The sequence below is a fragment of the Eutrigla gurnardus genome (assembly GCF_963514095.1).
Source record: "Eutrigla gurnardus genome assembly, chromosome: 3".
In the NCBI taxonomy this organism is placed as follows: Eukaryota; Metazoa; Chordata; class Actinopteri; order Perciformes; family Triglidae; genus Eutrigla; species Eutrigla gurnardus.
Window position 1 is genome coordinate 24,836,617 of NC_139917.1, and position 18,939 is coordinate 24,855,555.

Consider the following 18,939-nt stretch of genomic DNA (forward strand, 5'->3'; position numbering starts at 1 on the left):
ATCATTAAAATGTGATGTAAGTACACTACATTGATTGAAGGTTAAATTCTGCCGAGGAAGTCATCTAAGAACAAAAGTACACAGTATAAGTATACTACGGTATATAAATCTAGCAGTTTCACATATATGACAAAACCTCAGGAGAGAAAATGATCCGAGTACAAATTACATGCAATTTGGTGCAATAGACATCCTAATGAGCCTACACACACCAAAGCCACTCAGTGCAGACTGGGCTTTTTCTTAAGGGGGCCTTAAAGGGACAGGTGCTAAAATTAGGGGTAAATACAGGTTCAGACAGACAGTATGAGGACATTGTGTTTATTTTAAACATGAAAGCATGAAAACATGTTTTAGTAGAAACCCACATACAAGCATGAACCTGAATATGACCGTGCTATGCCTCCTTTAAATTCATTTTACACCGACATCTTCTGTGTGTCTTTTCCTTTTTGACACGAGCCATGCAATCTTTCCAGTGTGTTTGGTACTAATGCAAATGGAAAATAAAGTACAAAAAGATGTTAAATATGATGGTGATAGCCGAGTTATTTTCTGCTGTAACATGAGAAAAACACGCCAACAAACACAGTAGGGATACGTGACATAACGCCTTTAGTGATATAAAACAATATTTACAGCTAACCTAGCCTTCATTTATTTCACAGAATGCAAAGTGAGAAAAGTACTCGGGATGGGTGGTAAAGGTGTGGATAAGAGATAGGAGTGGGCCATAATCCCCTAATCCACAGGCACTGGTAGATCCTGATGGTTGTTGACCTCCGGAGGGCAACGCCTGGTCTCAGGTTGTTCCCCGTTGAGCTCAGCGTACTCTACCGAACCCTGCTGACACACAAAGCTAGCCAGTAAACACGTCGTTTCTTATCCTTAGGCAAACGCAACACACAAGAATTAAAACTTAAGTACCCATCCCTGCTGTTGCTAAATACTATTTAAAACCTTCGAAGGATGAGGTTATAAAATCTTCTGTTAATATGTGTGCAAAACAATTGCTCCTGTGTGAGTTCAAATCTGATTTTAGACTGCGCTTTCATCCATCTCCCTAACTACCTAAGTGCTCATTTTTACTGGGGCGAAACCTAATAACATTCTCTCGGAGGATGCTTTGTTCCCTCCATAATACAGACTACTGAGCATCAGTTTCCTGAGGAGCAGACAAACCATAATAAGACCACTGTCAGACCAAATGGCGTAATCTGCCATCAGGAAGATACACTGATGAGAGAATGAGCCATTTTTAGATCACGATGTCACGTCCGTAGCTTATTATTTCACATTCCTCTCTTTAGCTGCCTCTCACACCATGTAGGGACAAACAGTGCGCTGTGGCGGTGATTAAGGCTTGCTGGGGGACAGTATGCTGACTGAGATGGGCTTGGAGGTAATTTGACTGGTCCACAGCGCTGATCTGATCGGCTGATAGGGAAGGAAGCCCCAGCCCAAATGCCTTTGTTCTCAACTGGAAACTTTTCCCTCTGACTCTGGATGCCTGCGAAGGTTCCCTGTGACCAGGAGGCGGCCAGTGCAGGGACACACGGACGGTTTAGTCATTAAAGTAACGTATATGAGTCACGCTACTGTATAACACTCCTTATTTAAGTAGCTGTTCAAGTTTGTGACCAATTTAAAATTTCAATGAATTACTTAAATTAACAGTAATGTAAGTTTCATCAAAAGGTTTCTAATATTATGTATCATTTCTTTTCAATACTAAATACAGCACAAATCAACATTTTTACCTCCGATTATATAAATAATGATTGTATTTATAACTCAGCTTGGGTATATTTACTCCAACATTTAAAATAGCCAGTAGTGGATTAAATGTGAATAATATATGTACCGATAATATATGTACCGTAAAGCTTGAAAGGCTTTTAAAACCTCCATTCACTTCCATTACATCTATAACTCAGCTAATACACACAAAGAATACTTCACTCCAAAATCACCATTTATATATTAATTACTCACGGTAAACGAAGAATACAAAAATCATTTTGATTTTGTTTGTATTCTTTACAAAGGATAAGTAATTGATATTCAAAAGTATATATACTGTATACTTAAAAAGTTATCAATAAGAAAAAGTCATAGCTCTGTAACATATTAGGCAGATCTGAATATAATACAAATATAATATATATATTCTGAATATAATACAAACATATAATACAAATACAATTCATATTATGAATTGTAATGATAAACTGTAAGAGGAAATGCAAATCAAGCATCTTAACGAAACTTTTACATGATATATATATATATATATATATATATATCGTGTAAAAGGTTTTGATGTTTTCCATTCAGGTGAAACAAAACAAAATGTACAGAAGAATTAAGATAATAAGGAGCCGGAAAAACATGAGTTGTTCAGATGATTACTCACATAGTCATGACAGTCAGCTGCACCTAAAGGGAAGAGCATCATTGGTTAAATGTGCGTCGGGTGTGTTTCCTGCTCAATTGGCTCACCAAAGAATTATGCATTAGTCATCTGACAGCTATGACGACGTGGATGAACTTGCTGACTCACTCCTTCCTCCTCTGCAGAGGCCTTTGTTTCAGCCGTGGTTTTAACCATAAAGTCCCGTCCCTGTTGTCTGAATTCATATTTTTAATATTTCCCCTTTCTCTTACAGAAGCTTCTTGGGTGTTAACAGGAAACATTAGGACTCTGATGGACTGCTTGATAGACACATCCAGCGTCTGGCTGCTGTTTAAATAGCAGGAAGTTCCTGCCAGCAGTAACAGGATATGGTCACGGTTCTTTAGCTGGCCTGGTTAAACTGTCCATCTAAATATCTCGCTCTTTAAGTGTCAAAAGCTCCACTCTGTTCACTTGTTGGTGTTTAGTGAGAATATAAACTGTCTGTTGTGGCTAGAAATGAGGCTGAGAGTAAAATTACGGGCTGAAAAAAACAAAACAATAAGCAGAAAGAAGCTAAAACGCACTGCCAAGCTGAAGGGAAATGAAAAGCTGGGTGATAAATGTAGTTTTTCACTACGAGCAACCCCCTTTGCAACAACATGCAGCAATTTAATATGAGTATAATGCTGCTTTAATGATGTTAAACTCACCATGTGGAGAGTTTTGGAGCTCGCTGTACACTGTGTCTGTGCCTTTCTTCAGTGGGGCTGTTAATGTAAAACGCAATACGTTAGCTTGAAGATCAAAAGACAGAGTCTAGCAGATCGTAGCTGTCTGTTTGATTTATCGTGATTCTGTAAGCGCCGTCTTCAAACCGTCATGGACCTTGAGCACAGGACCATAACGAAGAAGGGGCCAGTATCATAAAGTAGTCCGGCAATTAGCTCAACCCTTCCTGTTTATAAGGGCCACAATGGTTCTGGAAATCCCTGCAGTTACAGAAACTTGGAGATGTATTAATTATGGGTAATTATGCCCCTCCCAGGAAGTGTTGGTTTGTATTATCAACTGTAAAGGAATGTGGAGGTTTGTAACAGAGGGACAAAAAGGGGGGGGATGGGGACTTTGAGATGGATTTAAAACAACATTTCTTGGTTCACCTCTGGCAGGATCTGGCCGGGGATGCACCACCTCCGTGTACTCCACATCAGGCTCGTTGGACATCACGCTGCTCTCCTCGTCGTCGGCTGCACCCAAATACATGAACAAGATTCTCTGTCAAACATGCTCAACCCTCTATATGACTGCATATTACTTTCATGAGGGTTTTCTCGAGCATGAAAGTCCATTCTTGATCTTGGAAATAGACAAAAGGTCCACTTACTCCTCTTTCCTGAAGACTTAAAGATATCTGCGCTTAATTCTCAATAGATCCAATCATGTAAAACATACATGCTTTCATGGTAAGATATTTGCAGTAAAAGTATATATGTATATTAGAAGCCCAGCTCACCTGCTTCAGGTGTTCGCTCGCTCCACACGCTGACTGCAGCTCTGTCCACCCTCACTGCGAAACACAGAAGGTCAAACATCAGGAGGGCTTCAAAACCCGTTAACTACGTAGGAATTCTGCACCGATGAGAATGAGGACATATACCATAGTAATCAGCAGTAAAATGACACATTACAAAGCCACATGATGTGTGCTTGAGTAATTCTTAAAGGAACTTTTAGGAAACACGCATACCGGTATTTGCTTTCTTGCTGATTTTGGTTAAAACAACACAAAATATCTCACCACTCTTCAGGCTGTGTTAGAGGGAACCCAAAGTGTCATTTTTACACTTTACATTCTTTTTTTAACTTTCTTAAGAGCAAGGTTAAGAGATTTCCCCTTCCACTCTTTATGCTAACTTAAGCTAAGCTGCTAAGCTAAGCTAACTGCCTCCTGGCTGCAGTCTTCTCACCTAAGTCTTGGCAAGCAAGTGAATAAGCATATCTCCGAATGTCCAACTATTTTTACATGACCAAAAGTCAGATATCAAAGTTATATTCCCGTTCCAAAAGCAATACAAAGTAATATGGGAAGACACTTTGGTACAATTTGGCCTTCAGTGGAGGCTATTGACCCTAAAAATGAAGCCAGGAGCAAACTGGAGGAGATTTCGAGTCTAAGCCTGGTACAAAAAAAACAACCTTGTTCTGCCTTTCGCACAATAGGCTGTTAATTCAGCAGTGGCTGCACAATAGGCTCTGGCTAAAACAACTTCCCCTTACAACTTCCCAGTTGGTAATGTAATCTCACACACAACTCAAGCAAGGCCTATGTGATTAATTTCCTCCACCTGCTGCACGCATTCAAACTTGCCTGGCTTAAACAAAATAAGCCCAAACCCTCCCCAACACCCATTTTATCAACACTGGCCTGCTCTGTGCCAACATGGGACCTTTTTTTTTTTTTTTTTTTGCAGACTATTGTTCCAACTTTTCAAGGAAGTCTCTGTTGTGCTTTCCTTTTTAAGGAAATGATTCAACTTCATGTTATGTTTGTATTCTTATCTTGGACCTGTGCTTAGGATGGTCGAACCAACAGCATAATAATAATAATAATAATAATAATTTGTTTTGCCTCAGATACAATAACTGTAGTAGAATAAATTGTACTGACACACTTCTAAATAAAACCAATGTCTTTATTCTACAAGTGTATCTTCCAACCAGTCAAGGGATCAACCAAAAATATATACACACATTACCTGTGATGGTGTTAAAAAAATGTATATACACATCCATCTGTCACCAAGATCATTTAAACATGCACATCAGACAAACAGAGCAGCTGCAACAATAAAGGACATGAAATCACACAGACATGGGGGTTCGAAGGAACAAAGGACAGAGACAGTAATGTTAACTATAAAATCAAAGGCCGTCTAGATTGCAGGAGGAGGGGAGAGGGAGCAGCGGGTCCTGGTTAATAATGTTTCGGAACACGGCCCTCCTTTTCACTGACAAAACTCATCCGTGAAGAAAGTGTCCAAAATCCTACACCACTTGACATCACCAACAGCATTATTGCCTCTTGTGTTCCTTTTCCATTCTTGCTCTCAAAGTCATTTCTTAGAACTTCCTTTTGCTTTGAAAGTTAAAAAAAAAAGAAAAAAAATGTGAATTCAAGTCCTGCCCATTGTGGAGCATCTCTACACTGTTGCTGGGATACTGTAGCTGCTTCTGTTGCTGATGTCGGCGGGAAACGACGCCATGCTATCTCGCGCCCCGTTGGTCACTCTCCCCTCCAAGCCATCATATACTGGCGCTGCGTCTGAAACAAGATGATAATGGGACGCTCTAAGCAGTTTGCAACAATTGCCAATCAACGTCATGTGCTATGGTTGAACTACTACAAGCACAGCTTGTACCTCGGACAGTGCACTTCCTACTACAACTGTATTCTTCCTGCCTCTGCAAATACACACGAAGACACAAACATAATGGACATGCAAAAATAAGACACAGACGAAGACGAGTTGAATGCACAAAAAAACAACAATTGGAAAGCAACACAGACAGCTACATAGAGAGAGTTAGGCAGGTCACCCTACATGCATATTAGCACATCATGGGATGGAAATGGATCGCTGGGGCTACAACAGGAATCATGCTACGACCGTCGGGGTGAGAGACATGACTCATGGGTGTTAAGATGACGGCTGACGAGGACAGGCGGACGCACACAGGAGAACAGTAAAACCAAGCTACCTGTGTCTGCGTTATAAACCTCTGTGTCGTGCGTTAGAGTCACTGTTAAAGTGTCATCTGATTTAGGGCTCGAAGGCTTTCTGAGAGATGGTGAAAATAAAGTCAGCTCGGACAGCAGGGATGTCAAGGAAACGTCTGCCTAAAATATATGTATAATAATATAATATATGTATAATAATATGCAATAAAATCGGAGAATCTACAAGCTCATACTGCACAACAATAACCATACTGGTGGCCTTTAAGTTTGGGAGCTTTTTTACTTTTTTTGGCCGCTGACACACAACAGTTTACCGTTTAAGGCAATAAAACTACTTTATGAGGTTCAGGAAAGCATAGATTGTGGTTCGGGTTAAAATAAATATGTTTGTTGCGTAACTTCTTGCATAGCCTACATCATTTGTCAATAACTCAATGCTGACTTTTAAATAACAAACAACTTATAATTGTAATAATGATAATAAAAAAAGGGACTATTTATTGGCCAGGTTTACAGTACCAACATGCAAAGCCACCAGTATGGTTCTGTGAAGGCTATAAATAACAGAATAATAATCTACGCTGTCACTAACTTTTACAGTATCTGTTACATTCAGAGGAAGCAAGTAGTTGAGCCAACTCACACTGACAATTCAGCAGCTGCTTCTCTTTTACCTACAATAAGAGAGGAGAGGTGAGAAGAAGAGCAGGAGGAAGTAGGTGGAGGAAGGTTGGTTTTTCACAATAAAAAGTTAGACTGAAGCGGGCCAAGTTGCTGGAGGACTGTAGGTCTCTCTACCTCTCTTGGATCTGAAGCAGAGCACGCACACCGCCGCCAACACAGACAGCGCCAGGAGACAGAACGCCCCGATCACCACTTTCTTCCACAACGCCAGGTGCACTGTGAAGGGGGAGAGAGAGGGGGAGAGAGAGAGAGAGACAATCAAATGGGACATGATGACGAAGGTTGTTTAACAGGGTCTGTGAAGGATCTTGAGTAACGGGGTCATGATTTCTGGAAGGAGGCACTATGAACAACAGAATCTGAATTCCATCAAACACCATTATACTCAAGACAAGACATCTACTGGCCAACATCGCCAAAACTAGGCAACTAAACACCAAAACAATATAGACCGGTGAATAACACGGGTGAACGGTCCCTTTAAGACGGAGAAAGGAAGGGAAAAAATCAAAATTGAAAAGATAATGAAAAAAGGCTGAAAGTTCAAAATAAAAATACTTTTTTTTTATTGCAAAGCTTTAATATTTTCTCTGATTAGACCCTCTCCCTCTAAATTCTGAGGGACTGGAACCATAAACTTTTGTCTACCACTGCAGATTTTTAGCTTTGCTCTTATGTAGCTGTCGCTGGGCAATCTGAGTATCGGCTGCTTGTGGTTCATAAAAACAGTCGGCAAACTATTGACTTGAAACTGCAACAAAATATGGTCGTCAATGACGATGAGGCGGCATCTTCGTACTTTAACCCTCACTGGTGTAAATAATTATGATGAGACTGAAATGCAGTTTAAAAAATGATTTTGTTGACAAAAAGAGTAGAGAAGTTTTAAAGTTCTGTTTCCTGTGCTGCACGCGCTAAAATCCACATAGGTCGTCAGGAGGACCAGCTGTTTCATCGCCCACAAAATCCCCTCAATTAGAGCGAAGGCCAGAGTAAGTACTCCACCTTGTGCGACATTTTTACTTCCATGCATATTCCATATCAGAGCACAGATGCCACCAAAAGCAGTTAAAAAAAAACGTTGTGCCCAAGCTCACCCAGCTGGGCGTTTTCAGAAGAGTGCGAGACATTTTCAGTTAGGGAATAAAACAAACACAGGGTCTAACTTAGTTCATTCATTGTTTTCATTGATTAAAAAAACAATGAACATGAACACCAGTGTGGACTGACTGACTGACTGACCTCTGTGTGTGAGGTAACATTTCCTTAAAAATGTCATTTCTCTCCCTGAAGGAGATCCTCATTAAGTGTCTGGGCCTTAACTGTGTTTCTAGTCACAGAACAGCAGGTCTGGATCAGACGGAGCCTCTACTGAGTGTAAACACCCATCAGCCTCACCCTCTATGGTGACCGTGTCACTGCGGACGACGTTGGCGGGGTTGGAAGCCTCGCAGTAGTACATGCCACTGTGCTCCTTGGACAGGCCGGGGAGCTGGTAGTCCGTGTTGTTGTTGTTGGAGGTGGTGGTAAACAGCGGCTTTTTAACGCCGACGCGGTACCACTTGAAGGTGACCGGCGGGGAGCCACTGACGCCGCAAATGAGGTAGAGATCATCTCCCTCAGAGATGTCCGGCAGGTGGGGGATGACGGTCAGGGTTGGATGCCTCAGAGGCACTGCAGAGAGGAAAGGAGAGCCAGATCAGTCAACACTGTCTTCATAATAAACTGAGGTTTTACTGTTTCACTCAACAACCTAATCAACACCCTGGTAAATGTGTTAAAACAGAGACGTTTTCAAAGTGCTCAGAATAACCGCACAAACAGCACCTGAGGAAGGTCATGTGACATGATGTTAAAGCTCCAGAACAGCTACTAAATGGATCTTGAGGTTAGATTTGTTTGTAAGGCTGGTATTTGCAGTGGCTCGTCAGAACTATGCATAAGATAATCCATTGATTGATCCGTGTTCTTGAGCAGTGTTGATGAGGGAAACATGTAAGAAATGAAAATCCATTCTTGTTTTGAGTATTCACCTGTGACGTTAGCGTCGAGTCTTTTACCGAGGCGGGGGTTGTTGGGATGATTCTTCGCCTCGCACATGTACTCCTTGATTTCACCAGGCGTGGCGATGTTGACTGTGAATAAAGCCTGTTGGGAGGGATGCCTGACGACGGCCGTGCCCAGCTCGTCGTACCCCCTCAGCAGCGTGTAGTTTATAGGCAGGCTGCCACTCTCCGACTCACACCGGATGTCGACGGGCTTTCCTAGTATTACTCTGTCGACTACAGAGATCTTTGGAACGGAGACAGAAACTAAAGAGGAGAAACAAAACACACAGTGGAAGGTTTTACATGAGGCAAAAGGAAAAGCCATCGTGACATGGGGGGTTCTGAGAGATCCACAATATTTGGCCTCTGGTGCACAAGAGGAAGTGATGTCGCTTCTGGCAGTGATATAAAGGAAGAACGGTGTTTTCTGTGCTCTCACATTTTGACATTTCTGAGTCAGTGACCATAGTGTGGGAATCAGTGAACACCCGGCACCCTCTCTCAAAGCATACCCACTAAAACATTCCTCATCAGTCATCATTTAACATTATTAGATAGTAAATTCTGCCACCTATTTTATAATGTCAGACAAGATGATCCAATTATAAAATCTTTGAACTTAAAGCCTGCAGTAACAGATTTGTACGGAGCACCCGAAGGGAGAGGCAGGGAACAGAAATAGAAGGAAGAAGATGTACTTTTGTTAGTTTTTTTAGTTTGGGTCAATGTAAGTAAGAAATAATTCCTATAAAAACAAGACAAATCAATTTGCAACTGAAAGAGGCATGGATTGAGCTTACCTTTAGGACGTACAGTCAGGGTTTTGCTGTGTTTCTCGACGCCCTTGGCTTGAGCTACACAGGTGCAGTTGAAATCAAACATGGCCTTGCCAGAAAATACGCCCATTCCCTTGGGGATCAGTGGGCTTTCGGGTGGATCAATAGTATAAGTCAACTCTTCCCTGTTGAGTCTATCAGGGGCAGAGATCTCACTTTTGCAGGTGAGCGTCATATATTCCTTTTGAAAGACTTCAGCAGGAGACATGGTGAGAGTGGGCACCGAAAACAGCTCTGTGAAAAGATTTCCAAAACACGGCCACTCATTAAAACAGACAAAATAGTGATTGTAGTAAAAATGGTTAGTAATTTAATAAAAGATTGAAGTCAAAAACTGTAAATCAATAACACCGTTAATTAGACGATCAAAGGGAGTGTAAAATACATTTTAAACGTTTTGCACTTTTCCTGGATCGCAGTGCCTCGAGGGCTCTGACCTGATCATTAGAGCTCGTTGCTCATTCAGAACTCAATCAGGGATAATTGAGATAATGAGCCTTTTCGAGTGGCTGGTTAATTGAACACATTGAAACACTGCTATCTAAACACACAGCACTAGCCTCTTTAGCTATAGCTACGAAGCTGAAGACACCAGTCAGTGCACGTAATGGTATTCACTCATGCTTTACTGCTGTCGTATATTGTTTATACTTTGTTTAAAATGATCTCAATAAAGAATGACAACTAACTTTATTTATTTGTATCTTTGACTTCATATTTTACTATGTTTAGCATGTGTAGCCTCCTTCAGAACATAATTATTGCCTACAATCATAAATACTTTTAAGATGAAAAAACAGTTATATGTACTGTGTCTTTTCACTGAAACTCACCAGCCACTGATATCTCTCTTGAGTCGATTTTCACCACATCTCTCATCTCTAATCTGCACTCAAACTCCCCGGGGCCCTTGGCCAGTGCAACCAAGCTGTGGTTGACTTTGGAGTTTCCGCTGCTGAGAAGCTTGTTGCCCTGGCTCAGGTAGAAGTGGATGTTCTCATAACTTTGCTGAACGTTTCTGGCGCTGCAAAAGACGTTGAGGCGGTCCCCTTCATAGATCTTGGACTGGGGGAATATCTCCAAAACTGCTGTGAGGGGAAGCTCTAAAGAGGCAAAGGCAAAAAATAAAAAAACAAACCCTGAGATGGTTCAAAAGTTTTGACAAACATTTCAAAATGCTACTTACCTCGGACTGAAACAGTGGCAGCGTTGCTTTCCTCGGACTTGAAGGAGTCTGCTTTTACGAAGACGGTGTAGGCACAGTGAATTCTGTGGATGCCGGCGCTGCTGAATCCCAGCTTGACCTCCGCCTGGTTGGAGTTGACCTGCTTTTCCATGATCTCTTTGGAGTCCTCGTAGAAGTAGAAGTAAAAAGATCCGGTCTCGCCGGGTGCCGTGCACTTGGCCGTTATCTCCTCCCCTTCACTGACCACACCCTTGTTGATGTGCAGAACTGGTTGTGACAGACCTGAAAACCCAAGATTTCATCCGACAGTGCTTGAAAAAGAAGTACATACAAATGAAAGCTTTAAAATACAGGGACCATAAATCCAACCTGTTACTGTGAGTTTCTGGGTTCCGCTGGTCCTGTCCTTCCCCTCAATGTTGATCTTGCACTTGTATTTGCCGGTGTTGGAGACTCTGGCCTCGGACAGAGGGTATAGGAAGTCCTCCGAGGTGCTGGTGGTCTTGGTGTAGACCGTGTTGCTGTCCTTGTATATAGTGTACTCACGACTCAGGGTCTCGTGCCCGGAGCTGCTGACGTCGGCCTGGCACCTCAGAGTCACGTTGGTGTCCCGGTCCACATCAGTACTTGGCTCGATGGACAGGCTGATGTTTCTTATCGTGAATACTAGGGAGGGAATAACAAAAAGAGACTAATCCAGAGCTAATGGAGATATTGCTCCCCTTTCTACTGAAATATAGGGCATTTTAAATGCTTTGCTTCATTTTGATAACTCAATTGATTACTCAAGGACAAAATACATCTTTATCTTTTTACTTTACTAACTTTTTAACGTAACTTTCCGTGGACTCAACTAGTGAGATTTTAGATTTTTCACTCTCCTGGGACCAAGGGACAAACTGCCACAGCTTTTGGTTTACTTAATTAACTAAATGCATGCCCCTCCCCCCTTGGGTCGTACCACTATCGCAGGGGGGAGGCGGAGGGAAGTAGCAACAAGCTTCCAATTCCTCGGTTAAAAACCGAAACGAGGAGGTCCAAAACAACCAAGGGAAAGAAAACACCGGTGGAAACGAAGGGAAAAAAAGAAAGATTGCGACGGGGCCCGTGATAAAACCAGAGTCAACATCGGACCCACATTTCAAAGGTGGCGTGAGAGTTGTAAACATTCAAAATCTGCCCTCCATCCGCCGGACTTGCCGACTGGGACTTTAAATAAAACAACAATGTCAGGAGATGGAAGACAGAAGAAGACAAACACTAAAAGTAATCAAGGAAGAGCACCTTCCATCTAAATGCAGCTTTACCCAAAACCCACAGAAATGTTGTCTTGCTGGTTCTTTCATTCCTGAATTTGCACTCTCATCACGGTTATCAATGATTGTTTACTTCCAGGACACCGTTTCATTCTCAGCCTCATTGTTCCAGCAGCCAACGTGCGTCATTCACATGGCTACATGGCTTAGACGATCATCTGACCAATGAATCAGCTCGAATACTCATGTAGCCCACAGGCACAAACAGGTGGAGAGTGATGAGCGATCCATGGCGGAGGTCACGTATGTGTAGACGTGTGCAAGACTCGAGGAGCAACATTTTCTCATTTAGGAGACGAACAGCAGTAACTTTCAAAGGTGACGACGCTTTAGTGTTCCTCAGTGGAACCACCAGAAAGCATCTGTACACGTACGCCAAGCCTCTCCACCGTCACCCATATGGTGGTGGAAGCACTCTGTCAGACAAACAGACTCCCGGGGGACCTCCATTTCAGAGCTTGCTGAGTCTGGCCCACGCCCAGCATCATTCAGCAGGAGCTGGCAGGGCTGATGATAAGAAAACCCGCCGTGCAGGGCAGATATTTGTGATTCTCTCAATACAACGGGTGGCAGGAACACGCCGACGACTGTACGTACATTTACTCAAGTGCTATCATTAATCATCAATACTTGAGGGATTTCCATTTTATGGTACTTTATACATCTACCCGATGACATGACGATGACTACGTCCACCTCTTACACATAGTCTACGGTCTCAACTGATCGGCTCCCAATTAGCCATTACGAGGGTTAGGCCTGATTTTAAACAGGAGAATAAATTTGGTAAGAAATGTCAATATTAACATCAGCATCAATGTCTGGAATATCTTGTACGGACATATTATTTAGTTTAAAGCTCAAAAAACACATTTAAGGTTCCACCAAAGTGTGATTTCCCCTCTAAATTTCTATTTAAATAGCTGTTCAAAGCTCAAATGATCAAATATTTCATGAAAAAGCAAAAACTACTGCGTATGTATTGATGCATCAGTGTTAAAAATCTAATAGTGTAATACAATAATACAGTCAGTCACAGGGACATTATTCTACAGAAAGAGTACTTTTACTTCTTTAATACTTTGGTCGGGTTACTAAGGAAGAATTTAAATGCAGAGCCTTTACTTGTAATAAAGTATTGATACATGGGGTTATTGGTACTTTTACTTAAAGGATCGAACACTTTTCCCGCTAAAAAATAAATATATAACTGCTCGGGAATAACATGAACCAATTCAAATGCTGTTCTTTCTTCAAGTCGGGACCTCGGCCCCCCGGCTAAGACAATATCTCCATCTCCACACATCCCATCCTCATCACAACCGATCCGGACTGACTCATGCCTTCCATCACCAACCAACACAAGAGGACAGGGAGGCGTGTGACACCGCTCTCCAACATGTTCCCAACGCTTCCCACCACAGCTTTTCCACCATACCAGACACCAGCGATCACACAACTGATAACAAACAGGGCTGTTTCCACTGACGCCATGCCACTATCTTGGCTTTGTGTTTGGGGGTGTTACTGGGTGACAACGGACTGAAAAGTCTAGCTTGAAGCCCAATCATTTTGTCTGTATAACAATGTCATGACTCTCCATAAACACTCCACATTCTGCTCTAACCGACAACATTTCTGTGTAAAATACTCAGTAAACTGTAAAGTGTAAATTAACTTAGATCATACTTACACCGCTGTGCGTTCGCCACTCTCCCTGGATGGAGGTCTTGGAACAAGAGAATAAAGTACCAGGTTAGAGACAAATCTATCAACCACCTCCACAATAAGAAGAAGTCCATCAGGTTCCTAAAGAAGAAGAAGAAGACAGAAGGTTGGTAGTCTTACAGCTGGACAAGAGCGTGGAGGTGAGCAGTAGTAGGAGGCCCATCCTGTCTGAGGAACGCTGAGGCTCCCAACGCTGGTGGCTGTGTCCCGCTGGTGAACAGCCTTGTGACTATGCATGCGTTCAGGGGGGGACCGATCTGATTCTGGTGGGCGGGAACGGACGCTAAGGTGGTGCTCTACCTCAGCCACTCAGTTGGTCAGCCAGGGGTTGCGGTTATCAACCCGAGCAGCCGTCGGCTTGGCTTAATTTGCCAGGAAGTGAGTGTTGTTTCCTCAGGATGTTCGTGCCGCCCGCCTCTTCGCTGTTGTGGAATGTTCTCCTGCGCTCTCCTTCGTGCCTGTGTGTTTGGTGCGTCTGTTGGTAGCCACAGTAGTGTTGTATTGCTTTGGCAGTGCAGTAGCCAAGTCAGGCCTTTGACCTCTGACCTTGGCGGGTCGTGCTCGTGCAGGTAGAGACCAATGTGATCCAAAAGCCCATTTCCTGATGGGGAGGTAATGGCTTCAGTTATTGAGAAGTGTTTTCACAGACACAAATCTCAGCCTGGCTGTTACATGATGCAGGTAGGGGGCGCTATTGTCACTGGTACACACACTTACAATCATGAAAACAGACTTTAGGGGTTGGTCAATGAATCCAAGGTGTTACTTGAATAAAATTATCTCTATCTGAAGAAAATGATTTTATGTTTTAATACCATCACCTGTCATAAATAATTATTTATGACAGTAGTTGTCACCAGTGCCCACTCACCTTTTCATCCAATCACCTTCAGCCTCCCAGCAGGCTAACCAACTACTAGCACGCTAGCTTAGCTACAGCAGCCAAAGAGAGACACCTTGAATGTCACGAAAAGTGATATTATGAAATAAAAGTGGGGAAACTTTCACCATAAAAGGCAAATAGACAGTCGACAAATGTAACTATAATAAAATGAAACATTATTACATTACATTACAATGTATTGGTTTATTTATATATTTAATTATAATTGTTTTTTTTAAGAATAGATTTTAACAATAGCTGTGCATTTGCAAATTGAATAGCAAGACTCAGATCCAATTATTAGACTATTGGTGTATTCATATAGGGTGCAGTTATTGTATATATAGAATATTCCAATTTCAGACTCCGTTTATCCTGATCCATATTCAAGGTAGGCATTCTAGAAATGTCTAAACTTTGTCTTAAAGGGGCACTTAATTAACTGGGCATCAAATACTCATGTACTTTATTAAATCAACCTTTCTATGTCTTCTGTGGCACTGAAATAATTTTATTGTCATGTCTGTAAAAAAAAGACATTTGGGTTATCCTCCAGCACTCCAGATTTTTTACATCTTTTCCCCATTATCTTTTATGGGCTCTTTCCAACAGGGAACAGCAATAAAGTCTTTAATAAATTGACTCGTCTTAAAAAAAAAACAGGAAAAAATGTATTAAATAAACCAAATTCAGTGTCATTATTTGATAAATATTTAAATTAAATACTTAAAGATATTAAATTAATGGTACTTAATTGTTCCCAACCGAGGCTTCAAGGCTGCATTACACATTCATTTGTGCTTTGATACACCAATACAGATACAGTACAGATGTGAGCTCTAAAGCGGGACTTAGAATGTAGACAAAAAGCAAATTTTTTTTTCGAATGCCAGAAACAGACAAAATCCTGTGTTGTATTTGGTTTATTTCATCTCTGTCTTATAAACCACAGTCAGCAAAGCAGTCTAAAGTCACAGAGACAAACCTGATTGTTTTCATGTTTCCTTTACTACTTTGTTAAAGTCTCTTCTTTTTCTCCAGATCTAAAATCTTAAAACTCAAAGCACGATACTTAGAGATGAATGTGATTCCGAGGAAACGGCCCGATGCCAAAATACACTATTTTGGCCGAGGCCGGGGCGAAGCAGGTCGGGCCTGCTAAATCACGCAGAGTTCTAAAGGGATGATGGTTGGGGACTAACGTGGTGCCTGCGTCTCTGCAGACGGTTTAATGCAGACGGTTTGGTGTATGTTCCCATCATGAGTCCATTCCTTCTTCAGGGAGAAGCTGAGCTCAGGAAAACCGATGCAGAGGGGTGAGGTGGGCGTGGCAGGAAAGAAAGGAGGGAGGCGGCTGTTGGGGGGATGTCGGCTATGAAAGGTGACTTGGTGGGAAAGGGTGCAGCGAGTGTGTGTGTGTGTGTGAGTGTGTGTGTGTGTTTATGTGTGTGTGTGAGGGTAAGGCTGTCTGCACTCTTCCCTCCCTCCACCTCACTGAAGCTAAGGCAAACAAAATGCCGGCAGAATTAAAAACATAAAATTACAAAAAAAAAAAAAACATAGGAGGAAGGAAAAAAAGATTTTAAAAAGCTAAATAAGCAGCAGCCCCAGAGGAGAGGCACGTCGATGGTGATACTGCACGAAACAAACAAACTCGGAGCCGCCCTTCTAATAAGAGAGGCGTCTTTTACTAAACAGCACCACAGTGACATTTGTGTCAACGATGTCCGTGATCTCCGGCGTGTGACGACACGCGCCCACGTGACCGGCTGCGGCCGTCTGTCACGCTTGCAGAAACCCCGGGGAAGGCTGGCAGTTGCTCAACATCGGCTGGAGGAGGCTCCTGACCTTCCTGAGCGAGATTTAGCACACGGAGTAAAACCTGACGCAGTGAAGCGCAAACCAGGTACGGAGTTAAAGAGAAGGGTCCCCAAGCTCTGGTGCCGCCCGAGAAAACATGCAACGCACTTGATGCCTCCAACTTTGTGAATCAAAATCAAAACCAATCAAGCCTGGCAGTAGAAATCAAAACTCAAAGACGGACACCGTACAGAGGGATTTATCGGAAATGACAGCGGGTCCAAAACAGTGGGGCGGGTGTGGTTGGTCAGATAACCTAAAAGCTCTATAAGGGACTGAAGAAACAAAGCAGGTCTGAAGAAGGTAAAAAAGTATTCACAGGGTTTCTTTTGAGTCCACTTCGGGAGGATTTGGACATATTGAATATCAGGTTTATCAATCAAATCCATTTAATTGTTTAGTTTCCTGTCATGTGTGGGCCGATGGGGTAATAACGTGTCCATCTGGCTAGTATTTTTAAAAAAAGAAACTCAAACCTCGACATGGGTGTGTTTGTATTGCTATACTGTGGCCCCTTTGGATGCTGTAGGTTTGGTTCTAGGTGAGAACAACTCTGAAAACATTGACGCTGCTATCACCTTTAAACTGAAGTGCTATTATCAGGGGAGGAGCTTGAGGCTGAATTATGTGAGGTTGTTATTGCTTTGCAGGCTCAGAGGAAACGGGTGCTTTTTCCCAATGTAGCCCTCCGCTCACTGTGCTAGATAGGAGGATGTATCATCCTAGGGGCATTGGAGGTTTTTCCCTTTTAACAGGCGGTGCGTATTAAAGAAAGAAAAAAAGAAAATCAACAAAAACACCCCCTGAGTCACAACAAAGGGGGCTTACAGGGAAAATCTGATTATTTTTGGCACGCTGGGGTCAGGGAAGCAAGGAGAGGGCTAGCATGGGAGCAGGCATCTTTTTTTTTGGGCATCAATTAAGTCAAGGCTATAAAGGCCCACTGTGGGGCACATCTGTGCTATAATCCACTTTAACACACACACGCACAAACAAACACTCATCCCGTCTGCCCGGTGTCAGAATGAGCAGTCCTCCATCTCTGGGTCCGTCCCTACGGACGTCTCGCCAGCGGCGCAGCAAAGCAGCGGAAAACACGGTGTCCTTTGGCTGCGAGGCGGCCATTAAAACGAACTCTTAAACACACCGGGGTCCAGCGGAGGGCGAGTCGAGTGTTTCCTGCACCGGTGAATGTTTGTGGATCGACGGTGTGCGTGTTCCCCTCCCTTGGCCGCGTCCTGGTCGGCCGGCGCCACAGTCGTTCAGGCGGCGATGCTCGCCGTGCGGCGTGGAGGAGCACCAGCCATCGGCAGGTACCACTTCTTTAAAATAGAACCTCTATTCTTCTGTATACGCTATTTAAATATACACACTCCTCAGCACAGCCAAGTCTACAATCATTAGCTTCATGATAAGAATATGAATAAACAGTGAGAATAATAATAATAATAATAGATATATCGTCGTTCGGAGTACGAGTTTTTGTCAGCAGCCATAGAACATTCAGGGTGGTAATTGCATATGTACAACAAAAAATGTAATTTACATCCCGGAGCTGGAGGCTCGGGGTCGGGGGGTGGTGGTGGTGGTGGTGGTGGGTGAGGGGTGGCTGATGAATGCTGGTGTGTTATCTGAGCCTTTTCTCTGCTGAATAGATGGACATGTAGTAGTCGTTGCTGCCTACCGCCAAGTGGGGCTGGAGGGAGACGGAGACAGAAAGCAGATCAGACAGTCTTGTTATTACAGGTGGAAGCGGAGCAGAGGGGGGGGGGGGAGCTTAAAAGTAATATCAAGTCGTTAATGCTACCTTCAGTGGTAATGAGCTAAAGTAAAAGACATAAGATTGGAGTATCAAACATCTGGGCAAACATCTGCACATTTAAAGATCTAAAACAAGCAACATTAGCATGTATTTGGAGGTTCAATATACACTTTCTTTTAGCTCTGTTTTGGTCTCAACCTCAAAAAGATCGGCCTATTTTGCTGCTAAATGTTCAGCCTAACATTCAGAAGGGAATATTGTACTTTTAACTTCACATCTATATTTATATGACACCAAACTGTCGTTACTAGTTACTTTTTATCACATAACTTCAAGCTTTACTATAGATTAACCGACCCAAACTAGACGAAGTTAGTCGACTAGCTTAAAAGCTTTGATTGAGGTTTTCAATTGAAGCTAACATATAAACTCATATTATCACCCAGCAAAATAGGAAACATATCATTTTGTGGTTATATATATATTGTGGCTAGACCGC

The 18,939-nt window shown here is 42.6% G+C and overlaps 2 protein-coding genes across 18 annotated transcripts in view; both read right to left on the reverse strand.

Moving 5' to 3' along the window:
• Positions 1 to 298: 298 nt before the first annotated feature.
• On the reverse strand, positions 299 to 14,250 carry pecam1b (platelet and endothelial cell adhesion molecule 1b). Of its 14 annotated transcripts, none has more exons than XM_084005865.1 (16): positions 14,056 to 14,250; positions 13,901 to 13,936; positions 11,261 to 11,557; positions 10,892 to 11,173; positions 10,539 to 10,808; positions 9,670 to 9,939; positions 8,855 to 9,133; positions 8,220 to 8,495; positions 6,936 to 7,037; positions 6,781 to 6,811; positions 6,158 to 6,237; positions 3,912 to 3,965; positions 3,559 to 3,645; positions 3,109 to 3,165; positions 2,417 to 2,439; positions 299 to 843 (listed from the first exon to the last, which is right to left on the reverse strand). In XM_084005865.1, the coding sequence occupies exons 1-16, from the start codon at positions 14,096 to 14,098 to the stop codon at positions 742 to 744; spliced, it is 2,289 nt and encodes a 762-aa protein (XP_083861991.1). In that variant the 5' UTR covers positions 14,099 to 14,250; the 3' UTR covers positions 299 to 741. The 14 variants fall into 14 exon arrangements, 11 of the variants coding, with proteins under 11 accessions (XP_083861991.1, XP_083861988.1, XP_083861993.1 ...); XM_084005862.1 differs by having other exon boundaries at positions 299 to 846; XM_084005867.1 differs by lacking the exon at positions 3,109 to 3,165.
• A 1,477-nt stretch (positions 14,251 to 15,727) lies between these two features.
• Positions 15,728 to 18,939, reverse strand: part of rptor (regulatory associated protein of MTOR, complex 1) — a 126,564-nt gene continuing 123,352 nt past the window's right edge. For all 4 annotated transcript variants that reach the window (XM_084006434.1, XM_084006432.1, XM_084006433.1 and 1 more), the window contains one exon: positions 15,728 to 18,374. In XM_084006434.1, the coding sequence (XP_083862560.1) occupies positions 18,306 to 18,374 (69 nt within the window). In that variant the 3' untranslated portion in view covers positions 15,728 to 18,305. The remainder of the gene's footprint in view (positions 18,375 to 18,939) is intronic.